Source organism: Pipistrellus kuhlii, unplaced genomic scaffold (assembly GCF_014108245.1).
Source record: "Pipistrellus kuhlii isolate mPipKuh1 unplaced genomic scaffold, mPipKuh1.p scaffold_m20_p_2, whole genome shotgun sequence".
Lineage (NCBI taxonomy): Eukaryota > Metazoa > Chordata > Mammalia > Chiroptera > Vespertilionidae > Pipistrellus > Pipistrellus kuhlii.
The window spans coordinates 180,876,545-180,893,941 of record NW_023425515.1 but is presented as its reverse complement, the minus strand read 5'-3'; the positions used below and the strand labels follow the sequence as shown (position 1 = coordinate 180,893,941).

Sequence of the window (17,397 nt, the reverse complement as noted above, 5' to 3'; positions counted from 1 at the left end):
AACCCCCAAGGACATGCACCCCCACCCTCTCCAGCGGCGCTGCAGGCCCCCCCCACCCCCTGCCCTCAGGTTGGGACGCATCGTCATTGGGCTCTGCAGCGGGCACCGTCACTGACACACTTGGCCGCCAGGGGTCGCTCAAGACGCGGTCCGCGCAAGTGACGTCATCAGCGGCAGCCCGGTGGCGCCTGCCCGCCCCCTGGCGTCACCTGACGTCATTTAGAACCCGGAAGCGCGCGCACGTGAGCTCCTCCGCGGCGCCGGCCCCGCGCTCCGCCGCCGCCGGCCATGGGCCGCTCCCGCCGGACGGGCGCGCACCGGGCGCACTCTCTGGGCCGCCAGATGAAGGCGAAGCGGCGGCGGCCGGACCTGGACGAGATCCACCGCGAGCTGCGGCCCCAGGTTCCCTCACGGCCCCGGCCGGACGCGGGTGCCCAGCCAGACCCGGACCTGCCCGGGGGCGGCCTGCATCGCTGCCTGGCCTGCGCGTGAGTCCCGCCGCGCCGCCTCGGGAGGAGGAGGGTCCGTGGTCCGGACGGGGGTGTGGGGTCCGGGCCCCCGGGCGCGCGGGGTCTGCGGGCCTCCGAGCCCTTCAGACTCAAAGTTTGCGTCCAAGAACGAGCTGTGGCTGGACCTGCGGACTGGAAAGTCCTGGGTTCGATTCCGGTCAAGGGCATGTACCTTGGTTGCGGGCACATCCCCGGTGGGGGGTGTGCAAGGGGCAGCTGGTCGATGTTTCTCTCTCATCGACGTTTCTAGCTCTCTCTCTCTCTCCCTTTCTCTCTGTAAAAAATCAATTAAAAAAATATATATATACATATAAAGAACAAGCTGTGGTCAGGGAACTAGATACCTCCGAGAGACATCGTTCCCTGATCACTCTCCTCTTACCCCTCATCCCTTAGGAGGTACTTCATCGATTCTGCCAACCTGAAGACCCACTTCCGGTCCAAAGACCACAAGAAAAGGTATGAAGGAGCGAGGAGAGGGTTGAGGGTGGGTGTCTGTTTACAGGGCTCCCATCTGGGCAGCTCCCATCTCCTTTTCTCTCTCCCAGGCTAAAGCAGCTGAGCGTGGAGCCCTACACTCAGGAAGAGGCTGAGAGGGCAGCAGGCATGGGCTCCTATGTGGCCCCCAAGCGGCTGGCAGTGCCCACAGAAGTATCCACGGAGGTCCCTGAGATGGACACGTCGACCTGACATGAAGATGCAGGGCAGAGCGGCCGCCCATGGACTGTGACGCAGGGCTAGGCCGGGAGAGACTGTGCCATCCTTCTTTGGCCCTGAATTTGCAAGTGGATGGCCTCTTCTGGGTGCCCTCCCCCTCAAATAAAGGACCTGGATAAAGAGTGCTTGCCTCTGACTCCCTAGCCTCCAGGTCTCCCCCAAACGCCTGCCCCGTAAGGATTTCTCTGCCATTCTTGTGTGCAGCACCCAGGGGGTCTGTTCCTTACTTGGTCCAGCTGTGGAACCCGCATCCTTGCCCGGAGCCACCAGGCAGAGCCCAGGTACAGTGGGGAGGAGGGGGGAGGGGGCGTAGAATCAGGTTTAAACGGCTCTGCTTCCGATGAGGGAAGAAATGAAGTGGGACCCCAAGATTGCAGTCCCTGCGGAGTTACCTACCCCCAGGGCCCAGGTGACAGGCTGCCCACTTCGTCACGGGGCCCGTGGCGGTGGCTGTTGTCCCATCATCTTCCAGACGGCATAGCAGGAGCCACCCAGTCCGAGGACAGCCATCAGTGTAGCCACAACCCCAGTCAGTGAACACGGGGGCTCTGCCTTCAGCTTCCCGGCTACCTGCATCTGGGGATGTACAGAGGGTCCGCCGGAAGGGTCAGTTGAGGCTTCCAGGAAGGGAAGGGGCTGAGAAGGCATAGCTGGGTGAAGGAGGTACGGCCGCCATGGCTGCCCCAGGGAGATTCCACCCCGTTCCCTCTCGCTTCAGTGCCCATCTGGGTCCTGGCAGCTCAGGCGGCAGACAACGTGACCACATTCCCTGGCTGTTGGGGGCCCACCGCCCGGTTACAGTATGGGGAGGGAGGGGTCGGTCCCAGAAACCCTGAGTTAGAGGTACTTACCCGTAGCACCCGGAGGTAGCCAGGGGTCAGGCGTGGCAGTCGCATGGGTGCCACTAGTCTCCCTGGCAGCCTGTGGGGTGTAGGCAGAAATGAGCACCCGTGGTACTCTTGGTATGAAGAAGTGGAAAGGTGAGGGCAGAGTGGTTCCTGACCTCTCATAGCCATGCCCTCAGAGGATGCTCACCAGAGTGTGCCCTCCCAGGTCTGTCCAGGCAACTGGACCTATAAATCTGGTCCCTTCCCCCCCGCCTGCCCGCCTGCCCTGCCAGCCTTAGGAGCAGCTGTCAGGAGAGATCAGCATCAGGCCTGAGCAGCACCTCCCCCAGCCACCGGGCATGCAGGCTGGTAGGCGGCAGAGGCCCTGCTGACAGCACTCAGGCTTCTTTGGCCTGAACCAGGTACTAAGAGGGCCTCTGCAGCCCTGTCCTGGCCCTTCCCCGCCCCAGGTGATTGGATGTCACCAGTCAGCTCTCAGCAAAGGTGGGAAAGGTGCCTTACCCCCCACCATAACAGTGACACTTTCACTAGATTTGGGTTAGATCGACCACCCCTTGGGAGAGGGCACACATCACCCCTTTCCCCAAGGTGGGAGTTCCTGCCAGGACTTCCCTACCCTCAGCTTGAAACAACAAAAGATTTGTATATACCAATTTAAAGAGCTATTATTTTTTAGCACGTTCTAGAAAGCAGTATTCTAAGTTTACCTATGTTACTTGGCATTGATTATCTCATAAAATGAAAAAGGCTTGTTTATAGAATAGTGTATAGATTGATTATCTACATATATAGACAATGCAAGAACACCCAGCAAATGTAACAGCGGCCCCCACTGTGTAATGGCTAAGGATATGCTGGGGGAAAGGTTCTCCTTTTACCTAATGAACTACAGTACTGTTATGTAATGACCTTTGAAATTTTTACAGCAAATGTGTAGAAAGAACTTTTGTTAAACTCTTAACTTCAAAGTAGTTGCTGCCCTAGCCGGTTTGGCTCAGTGGATAGAGCGGCAGCCTGCAGACTGAAGGGTCCCAGGTTTGATTGTGGTCAAGGGCACATGCGCAGGTTTTGGGCTTGATCCCCAGGAGGCAGCTGATCAATGTTTCTCATCATTGATGTTTCTCTCCCTTTCCCTTCCTTTCTGAAATCAATTTATATATTAAAATAAAAAGAAGCTGCCCTTCATTATGCCCCTAACTGCCTACTCATGCCAGGTGCTAGGGTCACAGAGTATAGACACTATTGTGGTTATTAGGACCCAGTCCTAGAGTAGGGGTGTCGGACTCAATCAGAGAAGGGGCCAAAATCTAAAATCCAGCCTAAATCGCGGGCCGAATGGTTTACTGAACAATCATAAACTCATTGTGATGGAAACGCAGCGGAGTGCAGTGATGACAGCGCAGTGCGGGCCACATTGCAAGGCCTGGCAGGACGGATTTGGCCCGCGGGCCTTGTGTTTGACACATGTGTTCTAGAGAATACACGGATACAAGTGGTGAGTTCTTGACTGTTTCTCCCCAACAGGATTGTGAGTTCAGGCAGGGCAGAGGCTGGCTGGCTTCTCACTTTCTATGTCTTTTGCTATCTCAGGGGAGGTGTTTGATGGATGGTGGAGATGGGTCTGTTTATTAGGCTTTCCCAGACTGCCATAGGGAGACTATTGTAGGAAGGAAGAGAGGGAAAAAGCAAAACATTAAAGTAGGACTCAGCATGGAAGAGGGTTGGAGGGGACACATTGCAGGGTGTGAGAATGTGAGTTGAAGGACAAAGTCAGAGAGGTGAGGGCCATGTGGCATATCTGAAGCCTCCTGGTTCACAAATGAGGGAGCTAGACCTGCGGGGACTCATGAGATGGGCGGAGAGGGCTGTTATTGATCCATTTTCAGAAACGGAAGCTGAGCCAGGGAGTCCCCTTTGAAGGAAGCAACTGATGGCCTGTACTTGTGTTTGATGCCACTTATCAAGAAGGGATCGGGGTCAGCAGAGCTAGCCAAGTTCCATAGAACTCAATTTGTATGTGAAATTATTTATTTTTAATATATTTTATTGATTTTTTTACAGAGAGGAAGGGAGAGGGATAGAGAGTTAGAAACATCGATGAGAGAGAAACATAGATCAGCTGCCTCCTGCACACATCTACTGGGTATGTGCCCGCAACCAAGGTACATGCCCTTGACCAGAATCAAACCTGGGACCTTTCAGTCCGCAGGCCGATGCTCTATCCACTGAGCCAAACCTGTTAGGGCTGTATGTGAAATTATTAAATGGCCCTAGCTGGTTTGGCTCAGTGGATAGAGTGTTGGCCTGTCGAACTGAAGGGTCCCAGGTTCGATTCCAGTCAAGGGCACATGCCTGAGTTGCAGGCTCAATCCCAGTAGGGGGCTTGCAGAAGGCAGCTGATCAATGATTCTCTCTCATTGTTGCTGTTTCTATCTCTCCCTCTTCCTTCCTCTCTGAAATCAATAAAAAAAATACTTTAAAATAATTAATAAATGATGGCAATGAACGCACACAGACGACAGACCAAATTCAGCCTTTAGGTTTTGTTAACAGGCAAATAGTAATGGGCTTTGAAGGCTATTTGTGGGGCACTGGTAGAGATTTCAAATTAGGTGGCTCAATCAAAGGGGTAGGCTCTAGGAAGGCCTCCTTGTAAAATTAAAGCTCTACTTCATGTTATAGATTTCAGAATACTTAAAGGACCCCTCGCAGCACTAAGGTCTAGGTGTTCCCCTTTTAGAGAAGAAGAAATAAGTTCAGAGATGGGTAGAGTTTGGGCCCAGTCACACAGCAAGTGCAACTGGGTCTGATTCCAAAGTCCTGGGAGTCTGTTGGCTGGCTGTGCTGATAATGATAACTGCAACATTTAGTACATTTCAGATGTTCTAAGACAGTGTTTCCCAAGCTTTTGACATATGTGTACCCCTTCTATAATTTTCGTAACGCTGAGTACTCCTCATACTCATGAGAACGTAGAATTAGGCGCAGCTAAGCACGGTGCAGTGCATATTCCCACCAAACTCCAGTGCAACGCGTACCCCCACCAAACTCTTCCTGTACCTCTGGGGGTATGCGTACCACACTTTGGGAAACACTGTTCTAAGAGAAGGCTCTTAACCTGGGTTTTAGAATCCAGGGATCCCAGAAACTTGGAGAGATATTTATAAAAAAATATATTTATTTTCACTAACATCTAATCAAAATTTGGCATTCCCTTCCATATGGATTAAAGTATTAGCAGTCTCTGCGGCTTTGTCACCAATAGAAATCACATAGCCTATATAATAAAGAGGTAATATGCAAATTGACCGTAACTCCAACACACAAGATGGCCACCACAAGATGACCTGCAGGGGAGGGCAGTTGTGGGCAATTAGGCCAGCAGGGGAAGATAGTTGAGAGGGATCAGGCCTGCAAAGGGAGGGCAGTTGGAAGCAATCAAGCCATCAGTTGGGGGGTGACTGGGCCATCAGAGGAGGGCAATTGGGGACCACCAGGCCTGCAGGAGAGAGCAGTTGGGGGGCACCAGGCCGTCAGGGAAGGGTAGTTGGGAGGAACCAGGCCAGCAGGAGAGAGCAATTATAGAGGACCAGGCCATCAAGGGAGGGCAGTTAGGGGTGACCAGGCTGGCAGGGGAGGGCAGTTAGGGGTGACCAAGCTGGCAGGGGAGGGCAGTTAGGGGGTGATCAGGCTGGCAGGCAGGCAAGCAGTTGGGAGCCAGCAGTCCTGGATTGTGAGAGGGATCCAAGATTGGAGAGGGTGCAGGCTGAGCTGAGGGACACACAATCCACCCCCCTACCCCCCACCCATGCACGAATTTTGTGCACCGGGCCTCTAGTATTTTTATAATGAATTGTAGTTATTGCAAGTATCTAAAAATATTTATGCTCATAACTATTTCAAAATCATGATAGTTGCCCTTGCTGGTGTGGCTCGGTTGGTTGGTGTCATTCCTTGCACACTGAAAGGTTGCCAATTTGATTCCTGGTCAAGGCACATGGTTGGATTTTGGGCTCAAACCCTGATAGGGAGGCAGCCAATCAATGTTTCATTCTCACATCAATGTTTCTCTATCCCTCTTTTTCTAAAAAGCCAATAAAAAATATTTTAAATTATGATCGTTATTAACCCACCGTTAAATCACACTGTTTCAGGAGACTTGCAACATAGCTGCGGTAGATTGGGCACCGGCCGGGCTTCAGCCTCTTTTTGAGGAGCCTAAAGGTCAACGTCCCCCCCTGTGAAGCCAGTTTGGGGCTGGACCCCAGGTGGACTCAGGTCACAGGGGTTACACCCCAGTGGCACCGCCCTCCCATCAGGCCGCCCAGCAACCCGGGCACAGCCTGAAGGGCGGGCAGGAGGCCGGCGGCGGTGGGCCAATGGCTGGCTGCGCGCCTCACCTGGCCAACCACGTGGGCCCAGGTAAGCTGGCGGCCCCGCCCCGCCCCGCCCCGCCCCGCCCCGCCCCTCCCCACCCCTGGGCTCCGGAGCGGAAATTCCTGCGCCCGCGGGACGGAGCGGGCACAGATCCCTGGATCCCTTCGGGCGGGCGGACTGGACTCACCATGGAGCCTGTAGAGACCTGGACCCCCGGGAAGGTGGCAGCCTGGCTGCGAGGTGGGTGGGGCCGGGGCAGAGTTGGGCGGGAGGGGCGCTGGGCCGGGGGAGGTAAATAAAGGAAAAGGCCTGCTGAGGCTGTCAGGTGGCCAGGCTGTCAGAGAGTGGATTAGCGTCTGCCTGGGATCTGGAACTGGGCGACTGTGCAGGCAGAGGTGAGCCCCGAGGCCGAGGAGCCAGAAGGGTCTCCCATTGCCCCACCGTCCCGAGAGGCTGCGGGGGAGGCGATGGAGAGGCGGCGGGGAATGCAAACAGAGGGGTGGCCCCAGGGCGTAGAGGGCTGTTATTAAGCCCATTTTTCTGAAGCGGAAACTGACGCGCTGAGCCAGGAAGTGATTTGCTCTGGCTTTGGAATAGAGCCTGCCCTGTTTCCCTCTTTCCACCCTGAGACTCCCAGTGTGAAGCAGAGCCCTAACCCGATGCAACTTTGGCACAGCCCCCCCCCGTTTGTGCCCAGGGGTCTCCAAGGGAGATACCCCTCAGGCTCAGTGGGCCCAAATGGATGGGAAAGTCCCGGACGCCCCACAGACTCAGAGAAGTGGAGACCTCTGACGTGCAGGTGGGAGGGGCAGGTGAGTCAGGGCAGGTGAGTTTCTCCTAGAGGGGCAGCATGAGTACACCAGGGTCAGGTTCAGGGTGACTAACCGTATAACAGCAGGATTCAGGGTTGAATTCAGACTCCCAGACTGAAACTCAGGGTTTCAGGCCCAGCGCCTCCGCTCACCAGTTCTGTGACCATAGGACTCCGTTTCCCTCTCATAAAATGAGAACGGCACCTCACGTGTCATGAAGCGCACAGAATGAGACGATCCTGACAAATGCCTGGGATGTGTAGGTAGCTCAGTGTAGGAGGCAGCACAGCACATCCATTGTACCTGGGAATTTGCTCAAGGGCCCATAGCTATGGAGTAACAGTTTGCTCACTCTTTGAAGGCATTCCTCCCATTCAAGCAAGCCAGTTCCTTCCCAGGAGTTCCCAGGAACTCCTGTTCAGTGCTCTTAATTGTCACCCTGGGAGCGAGGGAGAGCTGCCGATCACACTCAGGGGTCTCCAGGGGAGGAACCTGGCTTGCTTGAATGGGAGGAATTCCTTCAAAGAGTGAGCAAACTGTTCACTTCTGTTTGCATCCGTTTTCCCACCTGTAAAATGGGGATGACAGTAGTCTCTGCATTCTAGATTTGGTGAGGATCAAATTCTGAATATGTTTATTTTTAATTAATTAGTGAGTTAATTAATTATTCTTAACCCTTGATTGACGAATGGACCTCTCTTCTATTGGGGAAGGCCATCCTCTTCGAACATGCAGCTTTGGGAGGGACGCACAAGGAGTGGAGGGAGGGAGGGGACACCTGCTAGTCAGCCAGGTCACTGAGCCGACCCTGGGGATCAGTGGGGTGACAGATGTGACCGCGAGCTTACCTTCACATCCTAAGTGTGTTTACAGCCCTTAAAATGTTGCTCAGCTCATAGTAAGCATTCAGTAAACAGTCTTCTCATTTGTGCCAGGCAAGGGCTGGAGTGAGAGATGAACGGTTACTTAAGGCCCCTGCCTGAAGAGCTCTTGGCAAAGTGGGAGAGGCTGGTGCTCAGTTGCAGGTGTTTCTGGAGGCACAGCAAGCAGTGGGAGCAGAAGAGGCCCCGCCCCAACCTGGAGAGCTGGGGAGCACTTCCTGCAGGAGTTGAATGAAAAGGGAGGGGAGGAGCTGGAAGTGCAGTCCCGGCACGGGTAGTAGCACCTCCAGGGACCCTGGGACAGGAGCACAGCCAGGGAGTTAGTGTCTGTATCTGAAGTGTCGAGCTTGAGGGGCTGTGTCAAGTGATGAGGCTGGTGAGGCACGGGGTAGCCCAATCATCGCAGGCCTTGTAGACCATGGTCAAAACTCTGGCCATAAGTGCTGTTTCTGATGGTCTCCCACTGTGGTCGGCAAACTGCAGCTCGCAAGCCACTTGTGGCTCTTTGGCCCCTTGAGTGTGGCTCTTCCACAAAATACCATGGCCTGGGCGAGTCTATTTTGAAGAAGTGGCGTTAGCAGTTTAAGTTTAAAACATTTGGCACTCAAAAGAAATTTCAGCTGAAACCAGTTTGGCTCAGCGGTAGAGCATCGGTCTGCGGACTGAAAGGTCCCGGTTCGATTCCGGTCAAGGGCATGTACTTGGTTGTGGGCACATCCCCAGTGGGGGTGTGCAAGAGGCAGCTGGTGGATGTTTCTCTCTCATCAACATTTCTAGCTCTCTATCTCTCTCCCTTCCTCTCTGTAAAAAATCAATAAAATATATATTTTTTTTAAAAAGAAAGAAAGAAAAAGAAATTTCAATCGTTGTACTGTTGATATTTGGCTCTGTTGACTAATGAGTTTGCTGACCACTGGTCTACCATAAGCCAGGAAATGGGCCAAGTGTTTGACATGTATCATGTCATTTACACATGATTAGAAGGTAGATGCTTTTATTGTCACCATTTACAGGTGAGGAAACTGAGGCTCAGAGCAATTAAATTACTTGCTCCAGTGCTGACCTTCAAGCCTTCCTGATACCAAAGTCCATCCATGTTCTTACGCCCCATTTGGTAGACAAGCAAGCATCAGAACAACTGGAGAATTTGTTGAAACCAGAACTGCTGGGCCCTACCCCTGTGTTATTTAGCAGGTGCAGGATAGAGCCAAAAACTTGCATTTCTAGCTCTCCAGTGAGGCTGCTGCTGGTCTGGGGAAACCATCTTACTTCTCAACTCAGTAGTCTCATCTATGAAATGGGCAGAACACAGCCTAGGTCTCAGGGTTGTTATTAGGAACAGATGGGAGGGAAGGAGGCTTTATGGGAGTGAAGAAGTGGCCAGAAAGGCCATGCCACCCCTTGGCTCCCCCATGCCGACCCCTGCTGTCCCTCCAGGCCTCGATGATTGCCTGCAGGATTACTGCTTTGAGGACTGGGAGCTGCCTGGCAAGTACCTGCTGCAGCTCTGCCCCCGCAGCCTTGAGGCTCTGGCCGTGCGCCCCCTGGGCCACCAGGAGCTCATCCTGGAAGGGGTGGAACAGCTCCGGGCCCTGGTGAGTGAAGGGTGGCCACACCGGCCGCAGCTCCCACCCACCTGGGGGTGTCTGAGGGGCTGGCCACCGCCAGGGGGGTGACCAGCTCCCTCTCTGGCACAGAGTTCTGGGCTACAGACAGAGAACCTGCGGAGCCTGACCGAGAGGCTGCTGGAGGGGACCCGTGTCTTCCAGAGCTCAGTCCGAGGCCGCCTGGGGGGCTGTGCCGAGCCGCCTGCTGACGTCCTCAGCGCGGCTGTGGAGCTGGTGCGTGAGGCCCGGACCCTCCTCTTCTGGCTCAACAGGTACCTCAGTCTCCTCCTAACGTACGGGGTTGGGGTGTCTGATGGGGGGACCCTTCTCATCCTTGGCTCCCAGGAAAGAAAAACAGAGCTTGGCTCTTGCTCAGATATGGTGGCGCGGGGCAAGGAGGTTGGTTGGTCTGCTTGGGGGCACTGGGTCACCTGGGTTCCTACCCGCCCCACCCCGCCCAGCTTGTAGTGACAGCGGCCATCAACAACTGCATAGAGGGTATGTATGGGAGGGGGTGGGCAATGTTAAAATATGTACACAGATAGTAATTTAATAAAACAAATAAAAATTAAAAGGAGGAGAAAAGACAAAAAACAAAACAAAACAAAACAAAACAACAAAAAACACACAACTGCAGAGAGAGCTCCTCCCCTCCGCTGGCTGCGCTTGTCCCACAGGTCCCCTCAGAGTGTCCCCTCCTCAGGGAAGCCTTCCCTGGTGTATAGTCTCAGCTCCCTGCACTCACAGCAAGTGCAGTTAAATCATTATTGATGGAATTATCTATTTAACTCCTGACTCCCCCAGCGCCTACAGAGCCTGACAGTATTAGCTGCTGTGGTAAGCCCATCAGAGTAGGTATTGTCCCTTCTCAGATGAGTAGTTGGCTTTGAGTGGTCTGTGAATTGACTGCTAAGCACGGTTTGCTAACCACTGCTCCATCCTTTCCTCCCGCCAGGTACCTCTTCACCCACTTGAATGACTTCTCGGCCTGCCAGGAGATTGGGGAGCTGTGCCGAAAGCTGGGCCTGGCCTTGCAGGAGGTAGGAGGACGCGAGGGGCCAGGTTTGGCCCAGGCTGTAGAGACAGGTCAAGCACCTGTGAATCAGCACAAGGTTGGGTGTGAGGGCAGGAAGAGGCAAGAGCAGGAAGAGAGGTGCCTAGCCACTGGGTAGGCGGCAATGGGGGCAGGGGGTCTCCTAGCTGGCCAGACCACCCCCAGGAGTTTGAGTCTCAGGAGGGGGGAGTGGAGAAGGCATATGTAGTGACTGCTCTGAGGGCCGTGTAGTTCTGGACAGAGCTCTGAGGCCCAGTAGTTCTGGAAAGGGGGTCAGGGAGTGGAGGCGGGGAGGGACTGCTGGGAGCCCGCCCCGCCCTCCAGAGAAGGCAGTGCCCCTGCTCAGGGAAGGCCCTGCTCTCACTGCTTCCAGGACAGCCCGGCAGCGGAGAGGGAGAGCCAAGTCCTGAGGATCGTAAGTGTGTGTGTGTGTGTGTGTGTGTGTGTGTGTGTGTTTGGGGGGTGGGGAGGAATGGGGCGAGGGCGCGGTGGGTGGGGCTCAGTCTGGGCATTGTGCTCCCCACCCCAGTGCAGCCACATGACCGGGATCTGCCACAGCATTCTGAGCTGCAGCCCCCAGGAGCTTCTGGAGCAGAGGGCTGTGCTGGAACACGTACAGCTGGAGGATCCTCTGGTGAGCTCTGACCTCTGACCTCTGACCTCCTGCCTTTTCTTTTTCAATTTTATTTATTGGTGTGTTTTTAAAGAGAGAAATATTGATTTGTTGTTCTACTTATGTACGCATTTATTGTTTGCTTTCTGTATGTGCCCTGACCAGGGATTGAACCCGCAACCTTGGCATATTGGCACAGCACTCCCACCAACTGAGCTCCGGCCAGGGCTCCCTTCTCACCTATTGGCAACCTGGCCTGGGCCCCGAAACATGGCTCCAGGATCCCATGGGTTCCTGTACTGCTATGGCTAGAAGGCCTTTTTTTTGTACAGAAGAACCAAAAAAAGGAAAGAGAAAAATGCCTAGAGGACTTTCCTGGGGTCCCATAGTATTCAGCACCTTCTCCAATCCTCACCTGACACATTCTAGCCCTGAGATACAGACCTGGAAAGTTAGGGGAGAGGACATGAATGTTTCTGCTTTAACCTTTCCCGTTGGGAAAGCCAGAGGGGAAAGCCAGAGCCCAGCGCGGCCCCTGCCCGCCCATCCCTGCTCATCCCTTAGGAGAGGCGCTGAGGATGTCACACCTGAGGGGTCAGCCGCCCCACCTTCCCTCTGATCCTATGAAGGGAAGAGGCAGAGACCCGCAGAGGAGTGACAAGCCCGAAGTCACACAGCAAGCTGGGCAGTGCCAGCTCTTTCCCCAGTCCTGCCCACCCAAGGACTCTGTTGCCTGGCGGGGGGCCCTGCTCACTGGCCCTGCCGCCCCCGCACCCACGGTGACTCCAGCCTCCGCTTTCACAGGGCCTGGAAATCCACACCACCAGCAACTGCCTGCACTTTGTGTCCCAGGTGGGCACCCAGGTGAGAACCCCACACCCTTTCAGCCGCCCACCCCCTGAGGCCCTTTCACCAGCAGCCACGCCGGCTCCGGGCCCCAGAGGTGCCCGCTCTGAGCTTCACCTCCCACACCAGGTCTCTCCCAACTCGCGGCTGCAGATCCTGCCTGGAGATGAGATTGTCCAGGTCAATGAGCAGGTGGTGGTGAGTGAGAACCAGAGCGACATGGTGGGAGCCAAGGGGTGGCCGGATGGAACCCAGGGCTGTGGGTCAGGCAGGGACTCTTGCCGAGACCAGGGTTGTGGGAGTTACCTTACACTAGAGTGGCCGTAGCAGAGCCAAGCTGAAGGGGCTCATGGAGGCTTCCTGAAGGAGGAGGTGGAGGTGGAGGTGGAGGTGGAGGAGGAGGAGGAGGAGGAAGAGGAGGAGGAGGAGGAGAAAGAGGAGGAAGAGAACCAGGAGGCTGAGAGAGTGCTCCAAGGGAGGGGGCTGTTGGGTTGTTTTAGAGCCTCCTGCCCAGCTGACCCAGCCCCGTGTCCCTGTCCTGCCCCCCAGGTGGGCTGGCCCCATAAGAATGTCGTGAGGGAGCTGTTTCGGGAACCAGCCAAGGTCAGCTTAGTGCTGAAGAAGGTTCCGGTGCCGGAGACACCTCCCCAGGTACCTGTTCCCTGACCTGCCCTCAGCCACTTTCAGATTCCTGTTGCCACTGAATCACCTGCTCTGGTTGTTCCCCAGTCCCCTCCGCAGGCCCTGGGCTCCCCACAGCCCCTGAGCTCCTCACAGCCGAGGGTCCCATCGCTGGCTCTGGGCCCACTGTCTCCCAGGTAACAGGCTCTGCCCTGGGTGCGTCTAGTGGGGGAGCCATGGGCTCATCCCATCTCTCCTTGCTCTCCTCCCATCTCCCCTCGCTCTCCTCTCCCCAGGACCACATCTGAAGACATCTTTGCCTTCAACCTGACTTCAAACCCAAGCCCTGGGTCCAGCCCTGCCTCAACAGGTGGTTTCAAAGTCCCGCAATGTGGTGATGCCCTAGGAAAGACATGTGGGGTGCCTGGCTCTGACCCCTGGACCCTGATGCCCCCGCCCTACTGCCCGGCCTGGACTGGGCTCATGGACTCCCCTCTCTTCTCCTTCCCTGACAGACTCTGCCTCTCTTGACCCTGAGCCCCTGCCCGTCACCCCTGCACCCCCAGCCACACTCCCAACAGGGGGAGCAGAGACTCCTGAACCCCTAGAAGACAAGGTAAGCTGAGGGGCTCAGCAAGGAGGGGTGTGGTTCCAATCCAGACCCTTCTCTAACCCGCTGTGGTCCTTTCAGAGTCCTGTCCGTGATCGGAAGAAATCGAAAGGTATGGGATGCGCCCAGCGTGCGGGGGTCCCTGACGTGAGCAGCTCTAAGAAGTCTTCATAGGCCTGGCAGGAATCCCCCCCCCCACACACACACACACTTTACACCCAGCCCCTCGGGAAAGAGCTGTCTCTTGGATCAGACAGACCTGTGCTCCCAGCCCGGGCCTCTGCGCTCTGAGACCGAGCTAACAGCCTGTCCTCCGCTCTTTAATTTCCTCGCCTCCACAATGCGGAGAGTCACAGAGCCGACAGGTGGTTCATTCCAAGCACAGAGAATGGGTTCAGACATATCAGGGGGTGCTCTCCTGGTGGAGGGATTCGGGGGTCCCTCACTGATGCCCGGGCTGTGCTGCTGCAGGCGTGGCGACGCGGCTGAGCCGCAGGCGGGTGTCCTGCCGGGAGCTGGGCCAGCCCGACTGCGACGGCTGGCTGCTGCTGCGCAAGGTGCCCGGGGGCTTCATGGGCCCCCGCTGGCGCCGCTGCTGGTTTGTGCTCAAGAGACACAAGCTCTACTGGTACCGCCAGCCCCAGGTGAGACCCCACACCCCTGTGGAAGCAGGTGGGTCACCCCAGGGCCACAGTTCCTGTTCCTCCTCCCACTGCGGTCCCGGGTGGGCCACAAACACTCATGTGATAGCCTCAGTGTTAATGGGGACACGCTTCCAAGAGGAAGGAGCTGGTATGTGTTTAAAAGCACCTTTCCTTCCTCTTCTGTTGTTCTGTCCATCCTAGTGATAGGCCATTCATTCCTCAGCAAACATGCAGGTGCCCGCTGTCACTCAGCTCTGGGCTGGGCACTGAGGACACAGGGGAGACTGGGACACTGGGGAGTTCTTGCTACTCCAGGCTGGGGTGGGGGGAGGGTGAATACACGCTCAAGGAGAGTGCAGGGAACACACGCTGTGACAAAGGAAAAGCCCAGGGAATGGGGGCTGGGTGGGGAGCCCACAGAGGTGGCCAGTCCAGCCTGAGGCCTGGCGCAGGTCCCTGGGAAGTCAGCACCTGAGGGCCAGTCAGGCGGAAGGAGAAAGCGGCCAGAGGGAGAGCAGCCTCTGCAGGGCTCAGTGGCACGAGGTGGCTTCCTCTGTGCCTATTGACGGAGCAAATGTGGGTGCAGCCTCCTCTTTTGAGGCTGTTTCTCTGGATCTCCTTGCCTCCCCTTTCCTGGCTCAAAGCCACTCGGTGGTCACACCCTCCGCACCCCCCAAATGTCTGCCCTGAGCTCCCGACACCGAGAGGTTTGTGGCCAGAGAGCCCAGCAGATGCCCCCGTGGGATGTGGCTCTGTGCTGACCTCACTGTGATCCCCCCAGGATGAGAAGGCTGAGGGCCTCATCAATGTCTCCAACTACAGTCTGGAAAGTGGGCATGATCAGAAGAAAAAATAGTTAAGTCCTGGTTGTGACGGGCTGGGTGGCGGGAAGAGAACGGGAGAGACCGGGTGGCGGTAGGGGCAGGGTGGAGGCGGCAGGGAGCTGGGATTGCGGTGCGGCCTCTCCGGGTTCTAGATGGGCACCCCAGGCTGAGGGAAGGCCCTCTGCTCCCCGGCAGTGTGTTCCAGCTCACCCATGACGTGTACAAACCCTTCATCTTCGCTGCCGATACCCTGGCGGATCTGAGCATGTGAGTGCCACCCTCTCCACTCCCAGGCTTCCACGGGAGCCTGGATTCAAATCCCGGCTCTCTGATAGTGGTTGATCAAGGCACTCACTTCCTAACCCTCTGTTTCATTATCTATAAAATGGGCTAATAAGAGTTCCTACCTCTCAGAGTTGCTCTGAAAATTAGATTAGACCAGTGGTCAGCAAACTCATTAGTCAACAGAGCTGAATATCAACACCACGACGACTGAAATTTCTTTTGAGAGCCACATTTTTTAAACTTACACTTCTTCTAACACCACTTCTTCAAAATAGTCTTGCCCAGGCCATAATATTTTGTGGAAGAGCCACACTCAAAGGGCCAAAGAGCCACATTGGCTCACGAGCCGCAGTTTGCCGACCACAGGATTAGACGATCAAACAGGGGAAAGGCCCTTTGCATACAGCACCTGGAAACTCCCTCAGACCCATTTGCCCTCCGCAGGTGGGTGCGCCACCTCATCACCTGCATTTCCAAGTACCAGTCTCCAGGCCAGGCCGCCCCGCCCCGAGAGGAAGGTGGGTGCTCGCAGGGTGGGTCTCCCTGTGTCTCACCCGAGCTTCTGCCTTTCCTGGGATAGAGGCTGGGAGCTCAAATGCCCTCACCCACTTCCCTGCCCCCCAAAACCCTGTGAAGCTTAGTGGGTTCCCCAACTGCCCCTGTTCACCCCAGACTGCTACAGCGAAACAGAAGTGGAAGACCTTGACGATGAGGCTGGGTCCCGCTCAGCCTCGGTGAGTCGGGGTCTGGTGGGGGGTGGGTAGCAGGGCACAAAGCTCAGACTGATACCTTCCTCTCCTTTCCCGGTGCCCACAGCCCAGCCAGGGCCACGCTGGGAGTCCCCCCCGTGGAGATGCATCCCCTGCAGCCACCCCCATGCAGGGCAGCCCGCGGACCTCCTTTGGCCTCCCAACAGGTGCTGTGCTGGGGGCGGGAGCCGAGGTGGAGAGCTGGGCCTGGGACAGGCACATCCTCATCCTTCTTCTCCCCCCCCTCCTCCCCCCCTTCTCACAGACAGCAGCGAGGGGACATTGGAAGGAATGGTGCGGGGGCTGAGGCAGGGCGGCGTGTCCCTCCTGGGCCAGCCGCAGCCCCTCACCCACGAACAATGGCGGAGCTCTTTCATGCGGCGCAACCGAGACCCCCAGCTCAACGAGCGGGCGCACCGTGTGCGGGCCCTGCAGAGCACGCTCAAGGTCCGCGGGGGGCACTGGGCGTGGCAGGGGGCTGGGCTCTACGCCTTTGGCTCTGGTTGCTGGCCCGCAGCTCTGGGCTCGGTTGTGGAGTGGGCCAAGTTCTAGGTTCCTGATTTGAGAACCAGGGCTAGCCAGGTCCGGGGCCGTGTTCCAGGCACTAGACTCCCAAATTAGGCTCTGCTGCCCTCCCTGGGCGATCACGGCCCCTAAGCGACTCTCCTTACAGGCAAAGCTGCAGGAGCTGCAGGCCCTGGAAGAAGTGCTGGGCGACGCTGAGCTGACGGGAGAGAAGTTCCGACGGTGGAAAGAGCAGAACCAGGAGCTCTACTCAGAGGGCCTGGGGGCCTGGGGAGTGGAGCAGGCCGAGAGCGGCCCCCAGGCCCAGGCCTCTGGCTCCAGAGAACATTCTGCCCGCCCCCCGTCCCCTGACTCTGAGGAACACTCCCATCTTTGCCACCTGACCCCAGAGAGCAACCTCCGACCCTGACCAGCATCGAGTTCCTGACCTCCGGCCCTGAGGACCACCTCCGCCTCTGGCCTCAGACATGTCTAGGACCGAGTGTCCTTGTGTTCTGTGCAAGGTTGGAAGTAGGAGTGGTCCATGGCTTTTCCCCAGCGGACCCCCTCCTGCCTGAGCGGCCACCATTTCTGCTCCCTTCTGCCCTGGAGTGGGGTGATGTAATGAGATCTCAGTGCCACTCTCTCCCACCTTGGCAACAGAAGAATGGGAGGCAAGGCTACAAGAAACTCCCTCCTGTCTGCCCTCTGACCGGTGGGGGCACACACCTGCCTCCCTCCGTCCTCTGGCACTTCTCCCTCCCCAAACCGGTCTGTACAGGCCTTCCTCGCTTTACACAAGAGACCCTTCAGCCAAATAAAGCCAATTATTTCTCTACAATGAACCCACATCTGTGCTGGACTTCCATACTAGCGTCAGGAATTGGCTCCCCAGG

The 17,397-nt window shown here is 56.4% G+C and overlaps 3 protein-coding genes across 10 annotated transcripts; 2 read left to right on the top strand and 1 right to left on the bottom strand.

Annotated features, from left to right (window-relative positions):
* Positions 1-211: 211 nt before the first annotated feature.
* On the top strand, positions 212-1,348 carry ZNF593 (zinc finger protein 593). Its single transcript, XM_036447767.2, has 3 exons — positions 212-488; positions 906-968; positions 1,058-1,348. The coding sequence occupies exons 1-3, from the start codon at positions 289-291 to the stop codon at positions 1,197-1,199; spliced, it is 405 nt and encodes a 134-aa protein (XP_036303660.1). The 5' UTR covers positions 212-288; the 3' UTR covers positions 1,200-1,348.
* A 226-nt stretch (positions 1,349-1,574) lies between these two features.
* Positions 1,575-2,122, bottom strand: ZNF593OS (ZNF593 opposite strand). Its single transcript, XM_045583843.1, has 2 exons — positions 2,078-2,122; positions 1,575-1,802 (listed from the first exon to the last, which is right to left on the bottom strand). The coding sequence occupies exons 1-2, from the start codon at positions 2,120-2,122 to the stop codon at positions 1,656-1,658; spliced, it is 192 nt and encodes a 63-aa protein (XP_045439799.1). The 3' UTR covers positions 1,575-1,655.
* A 4,421-nt stretch (positions 2,123-6,543) lies between these two features.
* CNKSR1 (connector enhancer of kinase suppressor of Ras 1) lies at positions 6,544-17,346 on the top strand. 8 transcript variants are annotated; one of them, XM_045584994.1, is made up of 23 exons: positions 6,549-6,691; positions 6,998-7,115; positions 9,580-9,739; positions 9,842-10,023; positions 10,707-10,791; positions 11,179-11,220; positions 11,335-11,439; positions 12,223-12,282; positions 12,394-12,462; positions 12,814-12,915; positions 12,994-13,082; positions 13,182-13,255; positions 13,401-13,501; positions 13,577-13,607; positions 13,967-14,139; positions 14,921-14,994; positions 15,159-15,230; positions 15,693-15,766; positions 15,921-15,982; positions 16,065-16,164; positions 16,263-16,444; positions 16,656-16,986; positions 17,048-17,346. In XM_045584994.1, the coding sequence occupies exons 1-22, from the start codon at positions 6,640-6,642 to the stop codon at positions 16,929-16,931; spliced, it is 2,283 nt and encodes a 760-aa protein (XP_045440950.1). In that variant the 5' UTR covers positions 6,549-6,639; the 3' UTR covers positions 16,932-16,986; positions 17,048-17,346. The 8 variants fall into 8 exon arrangements, with proteins under 8 accessions (XP_036303640.1, XP_036303639.1, XP_045440954.1 ...); XM_045584995.1 differs by having other exon boundaries at positions 6,550-6,691; positions 16,671-16,986; XM_045584997.1 differs by having other exon boundaries at positions 6,554-6,691; positions 6,961-7,115.
* The last annotated feature ends 51 nt before the right edge of the window (positions 17,347-17,397 follow it).

Coding starts and splice junctions, on each gene's coding strand:
- ZNF593 (XM_036447767.2), top strand. CDS start 289: ATGGGCCGCTCCCGCCGGACGGGCGCGCACCGGGCGCACTCTCTGGGC. Junction 489..905: donor CATCGCTGCCTGGCCTGCGC/GTGAGTCCCGCC, acceptor CTCATCCCTTAG/GAGGTACTTCATCGATTCTG. Junction 969..1,057: donor TCCAAAGACCACAAGAAAAG/GTATGAAGGAGC, acceptor TCTCTCTCCCAG/GCTAAAGCAGCTGAGCGTGG.
- ZNF593OS (XM_045583843.1), bottom strand. CDS start 2,122: ATGCGACTGCCACGCCTGACCCCTGGCTACCTCCGGGTGCTACGG. Junction 1,803..2,077: donor GCTACCTCCGGGTGCTACGG/GTAAGTACCTCT, acceptor GTACATCCCCAG/ATGCAGGTAGCCGGGAAGCT.
- CNKSR1 (XM_045584994.1), top strand. CDS start 6,640: ATGGAGCCTGTAGAGACCTGGACCCCCGGGAAGGTGGCAGCCTGGCTG. Junction 15,983..16,064: donor CTGGGTCCCGCTCAGCCTCG/GTGAGTCGGGGT, acceptor CGGTGCCCACAG/CCCAGCCAGGGCCACGCTGG. Junction 16,445..16,655: donor CCCTGCAGAGCACGCTCAAG/GTCCGCGGGGGG, acceptor ACGGCCCCTAAG/CGACTCTCCTTACAGGCAAA.